The sequence below is a fragment of the Gymnodraco acuticeps genome, unplaced genomic scaffold, assembly GCF_902827175.1.
Source record: "Gymnodraco acuticeps unplaced genomic scaffold, fGymAcu1.1, whole genome shotgun sequence".
NCBI classification, from domain to species: Eukaryota; Metazoa; Chordata; class Actinopteri; order Perciformes; family Bathydraconidae; genus Gymnodraco; species Gymnodraco acuticeps.
The window spans coordinates 64,140-85,591 of NW_022989863.1; the positions used below are offsets into that span (position 1 = coordinate 64,140).

The following is a 21,452-nucleotide window of genomic DNA, read 5'->3' on the forward strand; positions in this document are numbered from 1 at the left end:
GACATACGAGAGGAGAGAGCGAGGAGAGAGAGAGAGAGAGAGAGAGAGAGAGAGAGGAGGAGGAGAGGAGAGAGAGAGAGAGAGAGAGAGAGAGAGAGAGAGAGGCTTCCGCTCGTTTCTCCCGTGTTATTCTCCAAAGTTAATGTAAACTTGAGTAATGTACTTCATTTGAATGTAATAATTATGTTGGTGGTTGTTTGTGGAAGCTCCAGTGAATGAGCATTAACTGAGTTTTAAACATCACTTTAAATGTAAGATCCCCATAGGCCCCGCCCACTCGATCGGATCGGCTATCGGTCGATACTGATTCCGGCGATCGGCCCCAATATTGGCGATCAGAGCATCCCTAATAAGTACACAAATTAAGACACAGCAATGGTCATTCTTGGGTTAATTGCAGCAGAGCAAAATAATAAAGAAAACGAACTTGTGTAGCATGCCATGTTGAAAATGCAAGAGGATATATCAATAATGCTTATTCAGTATTCTTCCCCATTGAGGTCAAATACTGTCACAGAGGATGAACTGTGCTTGGAATAATAACATGTCTTCAGAATCCACAGTGTTTATAACACCTTGTAAAATATTAATGCTGAGGAGGATTAAAATGTCATATTGGTAGGGTGGGCTAAAGCAGACTGGTGGGTGTCTGCTGCTGAAGGTGTGACTGTTGACTTCGCATGACTTATTGATCACCAGCAGTCACCAGGGGCTCTATTAACCATGCCTCTTTAAATCATTTCATTAAAACCAGATTTAATTTCCATGATAAAGACATTTTATACAACTCATTCTATAGTTGCCCAAAGTGACCATGGTCAAATCTCCATACAAGATGAATGGATGAGAATATGTGATTTTCTGGACTTTTATATATTTGAATATATCTGAATGTATCAGGTGCTTCCTATCATACAGTATCAACGTTTTATCAATTACTGTTTTATAAAATTGACCATTAATATATGTCAATGTCACAAATTAAAACATACACCCTGATTAGGATCACAAACCAGCTAAAAAACAGCTCCGTTAATTAATACAAATGTAAGGATGTGTTTAAAAAGGTACATTTACAAAGATATGCACACAGATTTTTATTTATGTCTACTTTGTGCTTTTATGAAGAGAAAATGCAAGCATAAAACAGCCAGCACATGCCATGATTTAACACACCTTAAAAAGGTTAATGAAAGCTTTTATGATAGTCTCTTAAATCTGTCTTTTAAAAACAAAACAAGGCTGAAAATAGAAGCTACTAAATTACTTTAAATCAAGTCGGTTACAAGTAAAACACTGCAAGAATATATGCACCTAATATATGATTCACCTATTAAATAAAGGACACCTTTGGGGATATGTGCATTAATATTGAACATATACAAATTACACCGCAGAGGCTCTACTCAACAATAAATCAAATGTCTATAGACGCAGCCTTAGCAGGGTTGGTCGATATGGAGAAAATGAAATGTCATCATATTTTGTGACAAATACTTCAATATTGATAAGATATAATAGTGTTTTCTGAAAGCACCATAGTTAACCCTACACAATGATTACTGATAAATAATCCTCAGTAATGTCGATGTAATGACCATGTGGGTAAAGGCAAATAATAGAAGCCTTATACTGGGATGCAGCCTTTGAGTTATTACAATTTCCAATATCTAAGAAATAATAAGTATCATATCTTGATATCGAAATAATATTGATATATTGCCCAAAATAGCACACAACTGATTAGAAATTATTAATAAACAACCACCATTCTCTGTGTGCTATCACTAGAATTAACCAGAAACAGGACAAAACGTCTTATGTTACACACAAATAATAAATAAAGTCTGCTGCAACAAGCATTAGTAGTGTATATAATCTTGTTTTTCTTCTTTCTTCTTCTTACACATGTTAAATCAAAAAGAGAGCAGTTTTACAGTGTGGTGCACATTACAGTGTGTTGTTGTACTCACCTGTCTGCAGGTATTAGTCCTCCTCAATCCATTCTGCTGCAGGTTCACCTGACTCCAGGCTACTCCCGATGCTAACGTCCGCTCCTGCCTGCACTCTTTAAAACGTTTTCAAACATGTTAAACTGAACGAGCTCTGCAGACACACTGTGTGTCGTCACAAACAGCAGACAGTCCTCATACTCCTCACTGAAGCTAAGAGTGTGTCAGTGACAGCAGAATTTAGCATTAGCATGTTAGCCGGAGCTAGCATGAACCTGTAGGCCGCACCTGTTTGATTTGCGTCACAAAGCGTGATGGGTGGATGGTGCACAACCAGTGACATTTAATGAAGATGAAACACTTTTCAACTCTTTATTTTTTCACCAGTTAAAGGTACAATAATACAACAATACATCTTTAAATCCAAAATTGCTTTTTTCCCCTAAATTATATTGCACTTTTTGTTTTACTCCTGAACAGATGCTATTTCAAATGTAGAATTACAATAATGTTTTTCAGGAGTAGCGGCAGCCTAACGTTTATTAAAGTACGTAGTAATTAGTCTTCATTTGTACTTATGCACATTTAAATTATATATAGCCTAAATTACATGTAAAATATTGTATTTATAAAAAATAAAGAATAAGTTGAAGTATTCCTAAACATAAAACACACAAAAATGTCTGTAAAGTGACTACATTTAATGTTATTTCCAATCCTTCCAACTCCTGAAAACTATTCCCTTTATATTCTGTAAATATTTATTTTAGACACTCTCCTTCTTTCACAATAATGTGAAATGAGACCTTGAACTTGCATACTTACTTTGCAATCTTAAACCATTTGAGGAATTCAACATATAATTGTCTCAGAAACAAGGTCAAACTCGTCACTAAGGACATGTATCAAGAAATGTTTCTCCACTAAAACTGTCTCCTTCTCTCTAATAAGCAGCCGTCCAGTGACTGAAGCTCTCATCTCCCATCCTTAATTAGAAGAAAGAAAATGCTCGTTAGGACAGAAGTGTGACTGACTGAAGAGACAGCAGACAGGTGTTCTCCCCTGAGCTTTGTCTGTCTTTAAGTCTGTCTCTCTCTCTCTGTCTCGCTCGCCTCTCTCTGCCCCCATTAGCCTCCTTCACTGCTCTGTCTCTGACAATTAGCGCCATGACTTCATCCACTAATGGTTATGAGAGGAGCTGACAGGACATCAGACTGTGGTGAGTCCTAAAGGGACGGAAACCTTCTGCCTGTCTGGGTTTCTGTCCGTCTCAGTTTCCCTACGCAGTCCTTTGGGTAGATTGGAGGGATTGCATGTAGGCATTTTTCAGCAGATGATCACTGAAAGCTTAATATAATTAATTAGGAAGCTAATGATGTATGTCTATAGGATAAGATAACACAAGAAAATGTCAGATGTTAAGCAGCAACATGAATTAGGGTGAAACACGGGACAAGTAGAATTAGGTGAAGCTGTTTTAGACAAACATGAGTAATTTTTGATATAAAAAATATATAAATGTCTGTGTGCAAGTCCATTAACAAGTCCTGCTTAAAGTCACTTACAGTATATACCTAATATTTCTGTTTCACTATTCTAATGTTATCTTTTCAGCATTTTGGCTGTTACTTAATTTTCCCATAGTCAGTAAAGCCAGTGAAATGTAACCTGTAACTGTTTTGACCATCAAAAACAGAAAAATTGAATAAACAAGCGTATTAAATAAAAAATTATAGTAATTGTGACGCTTGTCTGGAAAATAAATGAGTAGATTGCAGGACATACTGTTGTAAAATACATTATGTTCCAAGACTGGATATAAGAACTGCAAAAATTGGATTTAGCTGTAAAGCCATGCAGCGAACCATCAGGCCTTATTCGTGTTTTTAATGAATGTGGCAGGCACTTTGAATTAGGATTTGTTTACGTTTTGATACAGAAATATGTAAAAGGTGGAGGAAGCTTAAGGGAAATCCCCACAATGCCTTTCTTCTTTGAGCTTTTGTTCATTCCTTATTTTGTAACAACGTCCAAGTGCCCTCAATGTCGGCCAATAAAAGAGCCTGGTCCGTGCAATCAACATTAATTAGATTCTATTTGTTGACACGTTGCTTTGCCTCTGAAGCAATCCTGTTTGGTCCATCCTGCCGGTGTGTGTGTGTGTGTGTGTGTGTGTGTGTGTGTGTGTGTGTGTGTGTGTGTGTGTGTGTGTGTGTGTGTGTGTGTGTGTGTGTGTGTGTGTGACGTACAGAGAGCAACCGGGAGGAAGGAGAGGCTGATGGATTGGCTGAGGAAAAAGCAGGGAGAAACAAAAAGACAGCACATCTATAAGTGTGTGTGTGTGTGTGTGTGTGTGTGTGTGTGTGTGTGTGTGTGTGTGTGTGTGTGTGTGTGTGTGTGTGTGTGTGTGTGTGTGTGTGTGTGTGTGTGTGTGTGTGTGCAGGAGTGTGTGTGCAGGAGTGTGAATTGATTTTCAATAACACTGACTGTGTCCATGTGTCTGGGAGCGGTGCCCAAAGAGCATCAAACTGTTCAGCTGTGACCGACCTTTAGCTTTAGCTGCACACTCGTAAACCAAGCGATACACAAACATAGAATAATACACTTATAATAAATAAACAACAAAACAATAACTGCTTTTAGGTATTTACTTATTTTTGTAGTGGAATAATTGATAAATTGAAAACGACTATACTACCATCTGTTACCATTGAGCAATTCAGCATACGCATGTTTCTCTCAAACCGTACATGTTCATTTGTGATATTGTTGGACCAGGGGTTATTTGTTGATAGATTGTGTGCCGTGTCCCTCACATTTCACTGTACCATTGATCATTCTCACTGTATGGCTGGGTCAATACCAGGCTGTTTGCTCATTAACGCCTCTATCTGCAGAGATCTTAATTCAGTCGACTCAGCACTCTGCAGATCAGTGGAGAAAACTACTCTGAGGTAATTCACTGTTTTCAGATTGTATTGACTGTTTGTGTAGATGCAGCACACGGACACTATAGACACTGAGATTGGGCTGAGACAAAGAATTGATCCCAAGCTAGAGATAACATCGGGAGGAATAAACAGAAGGACATGTTATTTAAGACAAGATTTTAGAGGTACAACTGGAGTAATTTCGTAACATAAAAGTTGCTTATTGGATCAGATTAGAGGATTTAGTAAGTCTAATAACAGAAAGGACTTTTTTAATAAGCACAGTTATGCTCAGACTAAACTGTTAAACCAACATTATCTTAGGTTGAGTCTTCTGTCATTAGTTTAGTATGTGTGTATTTAGATTTATACACGTGTGTCTTCAAAGGTTGTTAAAAATTGATCAACAAGGGTCATGCTACTGTATGCTACTGTATGCTACTGTATGCTACTGTATGCTACTGTATGCTACTGTATGCTACTGTAAGCTACTGTATGCTACTGTATGCTACTGTATGCTACTGTATGCTACTGTATGCTACTGTATGCTACTGTAAACTTCTTTTTAAAAAAAGCAGATTTATAATAACAAAGGTTGAGATTACCTGTTGGTTAAAAATAATGCAAAAAGTCAAAAATAAAGAGTATCTTTGACCAAAACACTGCGAATACCAGCTCTATTTAAGCCTATTATAATGCATCATGGACATCTAGTGGGGGATTGAATAGATATATATATTTATATAATAGAAAGGTTTCTCATTGGATACACTTAGAGGAGCATTTAGTGTGTCTAATAACTTAAAATAGTTGCTTTATAGGCTCCGTCATGCTTAGAATAAACTGTTGAACCTTCATTATCTGTTATCTATCGTAAAGAAGCATTTGTTCTTCCTTAGAAGGTTGAGATTAAAAATGTAAGTGAAGTAGAAAACAAATGATGAGTGTCTTTGAGCAAAACACTGCATAGATACCAACTCCATTAAAGCTAATAATAATGCATAATGGACATCTAGTGGGGGTTTAAATAACTTACTTACTTGTGTTAGAACAGTAGATGGCACTGTAGTGCAACTTAAAACCACTTTACTATTAAGGAAACAGTCCAGTATGCTTGAGTAAACAGTGTGGTAAAATAAAACGAGTCAAAACTATACATATGAAGTTCCTATAAGTGTTTTTTTCTTATCCTTCCTGGGTCAACAGGTTGGCTTTACCCGGTCAATTTGTTTCATTATCCTCCATCGTCTTCCTGTCAGTCTGGCACTTATTGAGGCAGTCTTCACACAGGATGCTTTCCTTCACCAGGCAGAGCTTCTCGATATTAATGGGATTGATTGGATTTATCCTCGGTGACGATGGGGTTCCTGTCCAGGTTGACCCGCTCCAGTTTGTCCATCCTGGAGATGCAGAAGGGGACGCGGGTGAACTTGTTGTCGGAGAGGCCGATGTGCCGCAGCTCCTGCAGGGCGGAGATGGAGGAGGGCAGGTTGTTCAGCTGGTTCATCCCCAGGCTGAGAGTCAGAAGCTTCTTCAGGAGACCCATGGCACTGGGGAGGCTGGACAGGCGGTTGTTGCACAGGTTCAGGACCAGAAGGTTCTGGAGACGGCCGACAGACGCAGGGAGCTCCTCCAGCTGAAGTCAGAGCAATAACACATTCTGTATTACATCCCAATTACACTTGTATCAGTTACAGCTATTTCCTGGGCTTTGTGATCTACTTTTTCTGTTCTTTTATGTTGCAACATAAACATTTGTAAAGAAAATACCGTGAATAAAAAAGAAAGGAAAACGTATCCATCTCAAAAAGTCATTCAGTTTCTCATTAAACACTGTGGCATGGACAGGTCACGCAACAAAAGCTCCATTACCAACTGCACAACTTTGTGGTTCATTTTGATGACATAATAAGAGTTTGCCACAATTCTGTTTGAAGTACTCTATAAATACCAAAATACTATTAACAATCCCCAAAAAATACATTTTCGCCTTGTTTTTAAGATTAAAATGCTCTGTAAATCAGGCTTTGAATGATATTCAAACAAACCCCTTAGTAGAAACACATTCTATACTACACCATTTAAGCTTGTATCAGTTACAGCTATTTCCTGGGCTTTGTGGTCTACTTTTTATTTTTATTTTGTGTTGTAACATGTATGTGAATCAAAAAGAAGACACCATGGCATCTAATCAGACACTTATCCATTTCAAAAAGTTATTCAGTTTCTCATTGAACACTGTAACATGGACATGTCACGCAACAACACATAGACATTGGATTACTCTATAAATAACAAAATACTATCAACAAGCCCCAAAAACCTCACATTTTTGTCCTTAAAAAAAAAAAGAAGCATAATGAAAGAATGAAAAATACCCTTATGTAAATCAAAATGGAGAGTTTGGTGATGTAAATTATACTAAAGTGGAGAATTATGGCTCACAGTATTAGAAAAGGCGAATTTAGAGAAACCAGTCTTATGTACAGGTATGGTGAAAGTCCATACATTTGCACACCACTGCATATAGCAAATATACGCATGAAACTTCCCCTTTTGATATCTTACATTAAGACCATTATTTTAAGTTTTCTGACATGTTTTGTCGCCCTCACATAGTTGCTGTGCAGATCCAGAAGGCGGAGGCTGAGGAAATAATCGATGAAGTCCGGGATCTTTGTGATCAGGTTCCTGCTCAGGTCCACTTCCTCCACCTCACACAGCTTCGGGAGGCACTTCGGCATCACAGAAACCTCCTTAAAACTCAGATCCAGACGAAGTTTGCCATCCAGAGTCAACTGAAGACACTCTTTAGCCACTTTCAAGGTGATGGTTTTACTTTTAGCTGCTTTCCTTTTATTTCCTTTGGCCATCGTGCTGCAGGACACAAAGGGAAGAGATGCAGTCTGTAGTTAACAGGATGCACTCTGACAGAGGACCTGACAGAGTGAGAGCGATAAAGTTACCCAGCACAGTTCAGTCACCTGAAACTGAAGACAGAGTTTTACCTTTCCTCTTGAATATCCTTAACACCATCACCTATTGTTCCATGACAAAGCAGATTAACAGAAGGTGCTGTAATCTAGAGTATTTACAATATATACTACATTATTCAACAGGTCAATTTTAAGAGTTTGGGCTATTTTGCTTACATAACATGTCCAAAGAATAAGAAGTATCCAAAACATACTTTTAGGTACTTACTAAACTAGCTTTGACTACTTGAGTCTGTATTTCTCCTAATTTCACCAAAGTTAGCATTAGAATATCATACATTTCCTGATCAAATAGATTTTTTTGACCATATTTTCGGAATTACGGACAGAATACAAAGACATAATGCATTATTCATTTGACTACAATATGTCAACAAAACATTTAAACCTAGATATTTAGAAATGCTTTCACATTTCTCTTCTGGGAATGTATGCAAATTGGCACAAATGTAATAAGTGGATGCTTGATTAGATCATTAAAAAAGAAAAAAAACATTTCAGAAAATTGAATAAATGTCTTGAACAAAGTAATACAAAAAAAAATCTTTTTGGAATAAATACAGAGAAAAATGTTCAGAATAAGGTCAGGTGTATTTTTACACATATTACTGCATAAGAAACTCTTTGATTACGTACCAGCATTACAGGTGACTGCTTCCTTAGATCCAGCACATTGAAAACCAGGAAAAATTCAAAAGGGAGTCCGGAAACACAATTTCTCTTGACCTCTGTATATCCTTATCCAGACTTAAAATAACACTCTGCATCAAGGGGCCATTAGGAGATGTGTTAATACAAACTAGATAGATTGTTGAAGCCAGAGGAGGAGAAAGCTGACATGTTGTTCAGTGTTGTGTCGGGACACACACACTTTGGGACATGGGATTTGTTTCCTTCTGTTCCCAGGCAACGGAGGTTTTAAGGCTTTGAGCGGCTTCAGCAGGACTCTTTGTTTGGGTCTGTGTTTGGAAGACATTTTAAAAGATCACGGTAACTGTCTCCAGGATTATTCTCTTTCAAATGTAAACCACATATGTGTGTCAATGTTGATCTCTGATATCAAGGGAAATAAAGGTTTGGTGTAAAAAAAAAAGTGAGACATGATCTTGATCTAGTCGAGCTACAGAATAATAAGATGGACTTTTATTAATCCCTCGTGGGGAAATTGTTTCTCTGCATTTGACCCATCCTAGTGTTAGGAGCAGTGTGCTGCCATTTTGTACAGCGCCCGGGGAACAGTGTAGGGAATAGTGCCTTGCTCAGGGACACCTCGGTAGCACTTGGTCTTGCCAGGACTTGAACTGGTGCCATTCCAGTTGCCAAGCCAAGTCCCTATCGACTTCGCCACCACCGCCCCCTAATAATCGGCAAATATATTGAAAATGGATTAATTGTTTAAGTAAATGCAGTTTTAGCCTCTAATATATGTAGGTGTACTGTATTTCTCTCTTTTATTTCAATTGAAAGTGAATATTGGTGTTTTTTTTTTTTACCAGTAACAAGACCTTTAAAGCTATGACATGTTGTCTACCAAACATATAAATCATTGAATCTAGAAAAATTAAAAAACTCCCAAATAAGGACAAGACGATAAAATAAGAAAAAAGTTTGCACACACACACACACACACACACACACACACACACACACACACACACACACACACACACACACACACACACACACACACACACACACACACACACACACACACACACACACACACACACACACACACACACACACACACACACACACACACACACACACACACACACAGACGTCTGCCAGCTTTGAGTCTAACATGTCACATACCGTAGTCTCACTTCAGACATTACTCATTTGCCTAAATGTAGCCTGATGCATTCACCTGAAATGAATGCCGTACAGTACGTCTTTCCTTCCAGTAGGTGGTGCTGTATTTGTACAAGTTGCAGTATCATGTCACTTACCTTTAAATCAGTAAACTTTCCAGTCAGATATCCCTAAACGTTGCTAGGTGAAGCATCTCTTTAATTAGATTACTAAATGTTAATAAGGAGAATTTGAATATGGATGTTTGCCATGTAAACCAGTACTAGATGTTATGTAAGCAGCCCCTGGTCATGGTCCAATAAAGTGATTACTGACAGACTGACACCGTGACATGTCACAGGTGTAAATACCGAGATAATTTACACAAGCTGGGTGCTCATGTTAACAGATTTAGGAGCAGATAAAGCCTTCCCCATAAAAACAAGTCCGCCCATTTTGTATTATTTTGTTGTTGACCTACAGAATAGCATAACTAAAACTATGCATGCTACTAAGGTTCGCTTAAACAGCACTTGTACACCTAAAAGCAGTACCTGAATAACTGGAAATCTAACCAAGTGTCCCTATATAATCAGATTGTTGGTGAGAAAGCATTATTATAAACAGGTTATTAAATGGAAGTCCACAAGCATGAACCTAAAAACAGGTCACTTAACAATGTCACATTAAAAAGGGAATATCATGTGCATGTAAACACACACACAATCACCACAGAAAGGACAACATCTGCTTGGGTAAAGGATTCGTTTCGCTGTGTCTGTCAAAGGAAAAGCAGCCAGTGTTGTAGACAGTGGAAAAAGCGGCCACACAATGCCATATATTTTGTAACGTTACGCTACACACACACAACCCAAACCTAATTACAAACCCTCTTAGACCAGACCTGCTGTTTTATTGGGGTTGGATTAGGTTTTTTGTGTTATTTCTTCCTTTCTAATTCTCCTGACACAGCAGGCGGCAGATTAATTTGGTCTATAGGCCTGAGTCATTTCCCTCAGCAGTGTGAAACACAGGTCAGGAGAAATGCAGCTCACACTGGAGGGAATGGTGCTAACCTAAATGAGCGAGGCACTGCACGCAGCAGCTCAGATTACATTTCATGATTAGACATGTGAGTAGAGAGAGTGTGTGTGCATCGAAGCATTTGTGAGTGAGAGGGCTGCAATGTATGAAAATACAATTAAACTGTTTCGTTATTAGACCTTGTTCTTTTTTAACAATATATTCAACATTAGACTGCTATCTTCCACACACATTAACTAGCATTTCAATCATATGTGGACTAGCAGACACAAACACACAACAGGTACACTAGGCTAATCTACTCTGTAGCTCACAATGCATACTGTCATACAACAGGGTTGCCAATTTTGGGTACCTGGCTGGAGTGAGATTTTGATATCATGGGTTTAATTACACATATGCGCACTAAATGACTGCTATCGTGTCCGTAGCGGGACCTTAGCATAGATATATATATACAATATATACAAATACACAATATTGGACACAGACTATAAAGGGCACAAAGTTTCATTCACTAATGAAAGTCAAACACTGTTTCCACTGTTTTATTGTGTGCATAGGCCTATCGCGATAAGCAATTAATTGACTTATCGTACGATAAATACAAATGAACTCCATAACTTTTCTGACCACGATAAATTGCCATTTACATGAGCATGTGACTAGCAGTTTGAAAGGATGTACTTGAATTATTATTATATATTATCATTATGTCAGTGGTCTAAAATGGTCATACAACGGTGCCGGCAATATTATCGTTTATCGCAATCATTTCCGGGAAAATGTATCCAACAAAATTAATTATCGTGAGAGGCCTATACATGAAACACACGCACGCACGCAGAGATTGAGAGTGAAAAGCGTGAGATTGAGAGTGAAAAGCGTGAGATTGAGAGTGAAAGCGTGTGTCACACGCCAGATGCGGGAGAGTTGGCAACCCTGCATACAAGGTTGGCTACTGTAAGCTAAACAACATAGCTTGGCTTAGCTATTGTAATTTATATGCTAAATAACACTCATACAAGGTTAACAGGGGTTAGTTAAATCTTATAGAGTGTAGCAAACAAGCAAACTGCACTCATACAAGGTTACCTAACTATCAAACAAATGCTAGTTAGCTTCGGTTGGCTATTGTCAACTAAATAGCTAAATAACAATCATACAAGCTAACCTACTGTAGCTAACAAGGTAACAGCACTGATACAAGGTTACCTGTAGCTAACAAGCTACACAACAACTGCTAGTTTGCTTTTGCTGGCTATAGTAAACGAATAAGCTAACTAACAATCATACATGCTAACCTACTGTAGCTAATATGCTACACATAAAACCCTGGTCTGCTAGGGTTAGCTATAACTTTTATAAACAAACAAGCTAATAGCAATACAGTTAGGAACTAAATCACTTTACTGTTGGACATCGAACACCGCTAGTGGCTTGTTCAAGATGATCCAAGCCTGTAAATAATCAAACAATCTCCGTGCTTCTCAAAGTGTGGTCCGCGGACCACTGGTGGTCCGTGAGCGCCCCCTAGTGGTCCGTGAGTATATTGGTAAAATTTCACATTTGAAATAAATTAATGCAAGTTTTCCGCACTCTCGCGGGAATATCTCCTCAATGGAGCGAACCTAAAGTTTCACTTTCGATTGCATGATATAGCCCAGATAAACACCTTCATCACACATGTGGCCACTTGTTTGTACAATTTTCAGGCGATTTGTAAAAAACGATGTGTTTTTGGATATTTGTGGAGTTAGGTGGTCCGCGAGTGTTTTTTTATTGGTTAAGTGGTCCTTGGTATGAAAAAGTTTGAGAAACACTGAGATAGTGCAACCCAGTCTCACGGCATTTCCTGTTATAGTCACGAAATTAATTTAATCTATTGATTTGTGTTCACCAACACGATTTTCACATTTTTTTCGTGTCACACAGAACGATTTTAAAAGCAATGTATTTCTATAGGTAGTATGTTTCGTGCCTGCACCACTTATTTTTGTCCGGTCGGGTCTTGGAATACCAGAAGCTGTGTGGTTCATAAAAACATTTTCTTACTCAATATCTTACCCTAAGCCTAACCCTATCCCTTTTATTTTAAATTGTATAATGTCTGAGTTTTTTTGCCGTCTGCGAGGAAAAGAAATGGCTCAGAGCCTCAGAATACTGAAACCTGTATTTTTCGTCATCTTTTTTTCCTTCTAATTTGTTATTATTTGGTGCAGGCACGAAACATACTACCACTAGAAATACATTGCTTCTAAAATCGTTCTGTGTCAGAATACTGAAATGCCGTGAGACTGTGTTGGATAGTGATATCTAAGAACCAAACATGCAATGTGAGTGACACAAATAGCAGATAATCAAACACACAATACATAAGAGACAAAGCCAGCACAGATGTGATTTACATTGTCATCGTGTATTTCGTTTACCAACATGGCAGAAAGGATTTCCTCTCTTTTACTGACTCGTTTCCTTCCTTCCTGTCGTCTTTCACAGCTGCCTGAAAGCATTGTGAAGCTTTTCCTGCAATTCACTACCACATGTATTAACACAAATATATGAGAACATGTGTTGTTGCTTTTCATTTATATAGATACATTGTTTTATTAATTCCTCTTAAGAGTACGTTTTGACATAAAAACGCAACACTCAGCAAAAACCCTAACCCAAACTTTCAGAATCTCTTTACACAGAGGCAGACCCGGCGCCGTGGGAGGGCCAGGTATGAAATAGCCTACTATATGACAGTAAAACAAGAATACAGTTTAAAAGGGGAGTGATTTGTAAAATATCCATAAAGAAATAGTAAATCTGTTTACAGTTCTGTTTCATCTGGGTGTTGAGAGATGTATCCATAGATCTCTTAATGTTGCTCTCAAAGTGCACCAGATTGATGCTTTTAACTTCAATATTTAAAAACAAATCTTCCTGGGATAGCATGCCCCCGGACCCCCCTAGAGGAGGTGAGGACCCCCCTAGAAGAGGTGAGGACCCCCCTAGAAGAGGTGAGGACCCCCCTAGAAGAGGTGAGGACCCCCCTAGAAGAGGTTAGGTCCACCCCCCACTTATAAAAATAGCACTTTACCCCTGCTTACACCATATATGCCGTGAGCTGATTATCGAGCTTTCATTGTAACAGGTGTGTGTGGTGTGTGTGTGTGTGGTGTGTCTGTGTGTGTGTGTGTGTGTGTGTGTTGCTGTGTGTGTGGTGTGAGTGTGTGTGTGTGTGTGTGTGTGTGTGTGTGTGTGTGTGTGTGTGTGTGTGTGTGTGTGTGTGTGTGTGTGTGTGTTGCAGTTGAACATTCAACTGTAGCGCCCGGGACATTAATGGGAAACCCTACATGTTTGAGCACCCTCTATGACACGTCAAGCTACCCCACAGCACCCCCAAAAGAAAACCTCGGGCCGCGGCACATGACGGTTTTGTGTGCCCTCCCATGAAAATCATATGCCCTCTCTATAGATTTGTTCTGGCGCCGGTGTTGTGTCAAATGATGCACCCCCGTCATGAAATGCACCCCCTGGCCTGCCGTAAAAAGCACCCCCCAAAAGAAGATGCTTCTATTAATCCCACCCTCAAGCACTTTGGAGGGTATAGTTGTAGGACCAGTACCAATCAATGGAGCAAGTTTCATGTATGTGACACATTTATTGTCAGAGATAGCAAGGGTGCATATCGTGGCAACCAGGCTATTCATAAAAAGCACCACCCTAAATAAAAATAAATATATTAACCCCACCCTCAAGCACTTGATGTAAAAATAAACAATACATTGTAAAGCACAAGTACAAGCAAAAGGATACAGACAGGACGTCACAATTAAATAAAAACATACATTAAATAAAAAATGTATTGAAAAATAAGTGACGAATGAATGCAACATCCAGGATTCGACAACCCAACCATCAAAAAGACAACATAGAATAGCGGACTATACATTCAAATGCCCTGTGTCAAGGGGTGCATTTCACAACGGGGGTGCATAATTTGACACAACACCGGGTCTGCACAGAGGGGACACATGTTTATGTAAAAAAGTGGATTTTGCATAATAGGTGACCTTTAAGCGCATCACATGACATACATGGTGCTTAATTGTCACTGACCACTTCCCAGTTGTATTCTCGTGACAAGCTCTCACTTCCCCTTGAATCTGCTTTCTTGGGACATTTTGTGATGAGCAGAGAAAATCAAGTTTTATTTATATAGCACATTTATAAACGATTTTTGGTCGAGCCAAAGTGCTGTACAAACAATAAAAATAGCCTACAGTAGAGACACTTTACAGCAAATACAACAGCACAGATTGTTCAGAATATCAGTATGAGAAAAACGACACCCTCTATCCTTAGACCCTCTGTCCTTAGACCCTCTGTCCTTAGACCCTCTGTCCTTAGACCCTCTGTCCTTAGACCCTCACATCGTACAAGGAAACACTTCCAGAGAAAACCCACAGTTTAAGGGGAACATGGGAGAAACCTCAGGGAGAGCAACAGAGGAGGGATCCCTCTCCCAGGACGGACAGACGTGCAATAGATGCCGTGTGTAAATCCAAGAGATAATACACTTTACAGCGTATAGACCGAATGTTAGGAAATGAATATGTCTGTAATAAGAAGATGAATCCACGAGGATGTCAGCTACAATCCTGTGGGAGCCATCAGGGAAGCAGCATGACGAGACCCAAGGCAGGACCGCAGAGATAGGTTCAGCTACGACCCGAAGTCCACGACTTAATCCAGAACCCAGGATAGAGGATCCAGGACCACAGCAAGAGGATCAGCCTCGACTCCGGATCCCGGCGTAGATTTAGACACAAAACAAGAAAAAAGATTTGGCTGGGTTAATCGGAACAAGAGAATACACAGACACAGACAGACAGACAGACAGACGGAAGAACAAGCACTCCCTTAGAATAGGTTGAGGGCAAAGGGTAGCAAGTAAGAGAGTAAGAAACATAGGTGGAGAGGCACACTCAGGGAACAAGGTCCCCACTGGAGCCTTAAAAGTCACGTACAGTTGCACAATAGCCCAGGGGTGGCCAACCAGTCAGAGGTTAAGAGCCACATTTTTTCTATGTTACTGCAAAGAGCCACATCAAACACACAGTCACTGATACCGCTTGTTTCAGTTTTTTGTTTTCTGGAGACAAGATTTCAACCAAGTCACTGATGCATTTTTGTGGCATTGGGATATTTTTTTTTTAAATCCTCTGGAGCAGAGAGGAGCTGTGGATTATTGTTATTGATTAATGCATCAGTGTTTCTTAGGGTCAAAAACACTAAACTCACAACTTAAAATGAAAGCGTTTAGTTTATTTAATAAAAGAGCACATGTTCAATGTGAAAAGTGACAGTAGTTATAGATTATTTGCAATTTGGTGCGATATATATATTTTAAAAAAAATTATATATTTTTTTTAAACACCTTGAATTTCAGGGGGGGGGCGCGGGGCTCCGTTGGCGGGGTGCAGCGCCCTTCCAAGACAATGGTAGGGGAAACACTGAATAGTGTTTAATCAACGATAGGTTTTCCCCCCCTCAAAGGTGATTGGTTCACTGCATCGCAGGTATTATTGTGATTGGCTCTTGGGCCACATCAAAATTAGACGCGCTGTCATCCTCTCATACTGACACCTGACACCACACATACACACGTAGGGAGAGCCGGGACGAAAGTAACACGGGACGAAAGTAACACGGAACGAAAGTAACGGAGCAATTTTATCCGAGCCCAAACAACTTTGACCGGCCAAATTACGTCAGAATTATCAGCATTCAATACTTAACAGACCTACTAAATATCAGGTTTAACTGTCGTGTTGTCACGATACCAACATTTTGGTTTCGATACCAAGTCAAGAATTGCGATTCCGATTATTTTTCGATACTTTTCTTTAAAAAAGGGAAACAGTCTTAAATGTAATTATTGTGCTTTATTTCACACCAGAACCATAACCATAACACAACCTTTAAACAATGAGAACAATAAATACAATAAATGACAAGAATTCGTATTAAATAAAATTAATAAATGTCTCACAGACAGGCCTCGTGGTGTCCGTAGGCTTGCCCTCACTGTCAGAGATATAGCTCAAATACTTCCACATTTCGCTTCTGGCGTCTTTTTTGTCAACAAGCCGAGGCGCAGCGACAGTTGCACTCCCACTTGCAGCCATGCTTCTCGTTTTCTCACATGCTCTGGCAGCTAGCGCGTGCACGAGAGAGGGGAGGGACTTAGAGCGTGCTTGAGAGGGGCGGGACTGCAGGCACGGCTGCAGTGCAGGGAGTGGAAGCAGAGCGCTGAACACACACGGCTCTTATTTAAACGGCGCTTTCTCACCGGAGTACTTTCCGCCGTCATTCTTAAACGGAGGAATCGTAACGTTTTTAACGGCAGGGTATCGCGGTATACCTTTCAAGTATCGGTACACCGTGCACCACTAGTCAGGAGTCAGTGTCTCTCCCCCAAACTCACACATATAAAATTCAATATGAACTGAAGAGCCGCATGAAACTAGGCAAAGAGCCGCATGCGGCTCGAGAGCCGCAGGTTGGCCACCCCTGCAATAGCCTATAATAAAATACAAAAAATAGCTCCCAGATGTAAACACAAAAGACTGTATATGGATTGTGTGCATTTCAGAAGATTATATCAACCTTTACATGATATATAATGTTTTAAAAGGAAAGTATAAGTGGTGCCAGACGGAAGTGGCTTTATCGCGCTCATGATCAGAGACATGACTTTCCAACTTCCAAACGTTGTCGTCTTTATGAACACATTGTATAGTTTTTCTAATGCAAAACGAGCTGCTTTTTGTACAGAGATGAGTGATAGCTTGCTGGACATGTTTAGGAAAGCTGGCACCGCGGGGGCAGAGGCTTCCATGTGTTTATCTAAGCTCTGACTGGATGTGGCTTTCCTTCCCTCTAACTATGTTACTGTTGTGTTGTCTTTGCTTCAGGGCTTCTAGTTCAAAGAGCTCTTTTCCTTTCTGTCAATGTTTGTCCACGTTTCATTCAGGGAAGTTTAACATGGTCTTGACAGGACATTCACCAGGCAAATGAGAAAGTGTTTTTGGGTGGTTTATGTGGTCGTTGATTGCATTTAATATGTTTAATCACCGGGTCAGGATTAGTCTGTGTGTATTTGAGTTCATTATAAGACATAAGTCATTACTCATGAGTACTCTTAATCGCTTCCACTCGACAGAGGAAATTCATTCAGAAAACTATGACAACATACATAACATTTCTATTAACCTAATAATAACCAGTCTGTAGCATCTATACACTCATAGCAGACACATTGTGAGCACATGGTCCAACATTTCAATTGTAAGGTTCTTTATTGTCATTTCGCCATAGAGTCGTTTGCAATGAATTAAATCTTTACAACTCAGGGTTTACTAAAAGACACTAAGAAGTTGCCTGTTAACTTTTTCAAGTATATTGCAAGCAAGCCTGTTTTTAACAAGCTAAAATAAGCATAATATCCCAATTAACATTAATTACGGATGTGCCCTGCTAACTAAGCTAAGCTATCTAGCTTGTCTTTGCGTAAGCTCCACCTTTTGTCACCAAATATGGATACTTCTTGATACCAATAATCAAGATATTTACAACCAAAATGCCAAAATATAGGCCTAAAAACAGTAATCCAGAAATCCAAACTGTGACGTAGCAGCAGTGATTCTGTCTTTTGATACATTAATATAAAAGTAGGATCATCTTTAAGAAAAGCACAATACATTTTGTCTTACAGTCACACTTAAAAGCAAAACGTCCCAATCCATTGTAACGCGGAAACTTCACCCTGACTTAATTATTTACAACTTGGCACGAACATCACCGTCCTCACTCACTGTTAACGATCTTAAAAGCTATTGTAGTATGTCATCATGTTGGGGATCCTAAATGGCTGAAAGGCAGCCAGCTGGGGATCTTACCAAACTGATACAGGCTGTTTCTCATTGGTCCTGCTGGGCCACACAACAACACAGCAGCGAGAGGTGACGCTCGCTCCTGCTGCACACTAATAAATCCTGTAGAGAAAAGCCTCATCAGTTACCGTGTGTCTGTCAAACAAATCCAAGGCTGAGACTAATGTGGAAAAGCTGTTGGTGCTAAAGAACTCCACCACTATTTTTGAGTTAAAACATGGAAAGATGAACAGTTTAGTTGACCTGGAAAAGTGGGACACTGCAAGTAAACAGCTGTGGAATATTCTTTACTTCCTCTAAAAACATAACATGTTTTTTCTTTAAATGTATGACCGAACACACGATTTAAAACTCATTGTCTTGATGGAAAATGTCCTTTTTAGACACCAATTTAGTCCGATGCTTTTTGTGTGTATTCCATTGTTAGTTGTCCGTTTCTTTTCTGTTTTGGAGGCTCATGGGTGATACCCAAGAGGGTTGAAGACTATTTGGTTTGGTGACCTAAGAGCAGAGGTGGGAAGTAGTGGAGTACAAATACTTCATAACTGTACTTAAGTAAATGTTTCTGGTATCAGTACTTTACTCCACTACTTATTTTACTAACGACTTTTAACTTTTGACTTTTGATACCTGTACTTTCTACTTCTCACATGTTGAACTCAAATACCTGTACTTTCTACTTCTTACATGTTGAACTCAAATACCTGTACTTTCTACTTCATACATGTTGAACTCAAATACCTGTACTTTCTACTTCTTACATGTTGAACACAAATACCTGTACTTTCTACTTCTTACATGTTGAACCCAAATACCTGTACTTTCTACTTCTTACATGTTGAACCCAAATACCTGTACTTTCTACTTCTTACATGTTGAACTCAAATACCTGTACTTTCTACTTCTTACATGTTGAACACAAATACCTGTACTTTCTACTTCTTACATGTTGAACCCAAATACCTGTACTTTCTACTTCTTACATGTTGAACTCAAATACCTGTACTTTCTACTTCTTACATGTTGAACACAAATACCTGTACTTTCTACTTCTTACATGTTGAACACAAATACCTGTACTTTCTACTTCTTACATGTTGAACTCAAATACCTGTACTTTCTACTTCTTACATGTTGAACACAAATACCTGTACTTTCTACTTCTCACATGTTGAACGCAAATACCTGTACTTTCTACTTCTTACATGTTGATCTCAAATACCTGTACTTTCTACTTCTTACATGTTGAACTCAAATACCTGTACTTTCTACTTCTTACATGTTGATCTCAAATACCTGTACTTTCTACTTCTTACATGTTGAACTCAAATACCTGTACTTTCTACTTCTTACATGTTGAACTCAAATACCTGTACTTTCTACTTCTTACATGTTGAACAGAAATACCTGTACTTTCTACTTGTTACATGTTGAACTCAAATACCTGTACTTTCTACTTCTTACATGTTGAACTCAAATACCTGTACTTTCTACTTCTTACATGTTGAACTCAAATACCTGTACTTTCTACTTCTTACATGTTGAACTCAAATACCTGTACTTTCTACTTCTTACATGTTGAACTCAAATACCTGAACTTTCTACTTCTCACATGTTGAACACAAATACCTGTACTTTCTACTTCTCACATGTTGAACTCAAATACCTGTACTTTCTACTTCCTACATGTTGAACTCAAATACCTGTACTTTCTACTTCTCACATGTTGAACACAAATACCTGTACTTTCTACTTCTCACATGTTGAACTCAAATACCTGTACTTTCTACTTCTCACATGTTGAACACAAATACCTGTACTTTCTACTTCTTACATGTTGAACTCAAATACCTGTACTTTCTACTTCTCACATGTTGAACTCAAATACCTGTACTTTCTACTTCTTACATGTTGAACCCAAATACCTGTACTTTCTACTTCTTACATGTTGAACTCAAATACCTGAACTTTCTACTTCTTACATGTTGAACCCAAATACCTGTACTTTCTACTTCCTACATGTTGAACTCAAATACCTGTACTTTCTACTTCTCACATGTTGAACACAAATACCTGTACTTTCTACTTCTTACATGTTGAACTCAAATACCTGTACTTTCTACTTCTCACATGTTGAACTCAAATACCTGTACTTTCTACTTCTTACATGTTGAACCCAAATACCTGTACTTTCTACTTCTTACATGTTGAACCCAAATACCTGTACTTTCTACTTCTTACATGTTGAACCCAAATACCTGTACTTTCTACTTCTTACATGTTGAACTCAAATACCTGTACTTTCTACTTCTTACATGTTGAACTCAAATACCTGTACTTTCTACTTCTCACATGTTGAACTCAAATACCTGTACTTTCTACTTCTCACATGTTGAACTCAAATACCTGTACTTTCTACTTCTCTCATTTTCCAAACAGCTGGTTCCTTTAGTCTGAATGTGTGTTTGATGCGTGATCATTATTCTTTAGAGTCATTGCGTGCCTATTGATTTGAACACGATCCGTGGATCCATCATTTCCTGGTCTTCTCTAAAGAAGAGGGACCAATGGAAACGTTGTCATGTTGCCGTTGTTCAGCATGGAAACATTCATTAGCTAACAATGACATTATTGTTCTATTAATATAAAGGGAGGTCAGGTACTCTTTAAAGCAGCTGCTAGTTATGGGTACTTTTTACTGAAGTACACTTCAAAGCCTCTTTACTTTCACTTGAGTCAAGAAGTTTAGTCAGTACTTCTACTTTCACCAGAGTATTTTTAAAACTA

The 21,452-nt window shown here is 38.8% G+C and overlaps 1 protein-coding gene across 1 annotated transcript; it reads right to left on the reverse strand.

The window, feature by feature from the left end:
- Positions 1–5,453: 5,453 nt before the first annotated feature.
- Positions 5,454–8,738, reverse strand: lrrc18b (leucine rich repeat containing 18b). Its single transcript, XM_034195704.1, has 3 exons — positions 8,515–8,738; positions 7,498–7,759; positions 5,454–6,518 (listed from the first exon to the last, which is right to left on the reverse strand). Exons 2-3 carry the CDS (start codon positions 7,753–7,755, stop codon positions 6,207–6,209), a joined length of 570 nt encoding a protein of 189 aa, XP_034051595.1. The 5' UTR covers positions 7,756–7,759; positions 8,515–8,738; the 3' UTR covers positions 5,454–6,206.
- Positions 8,739–21,452: the final 12,714 nt, after the last annotated feature.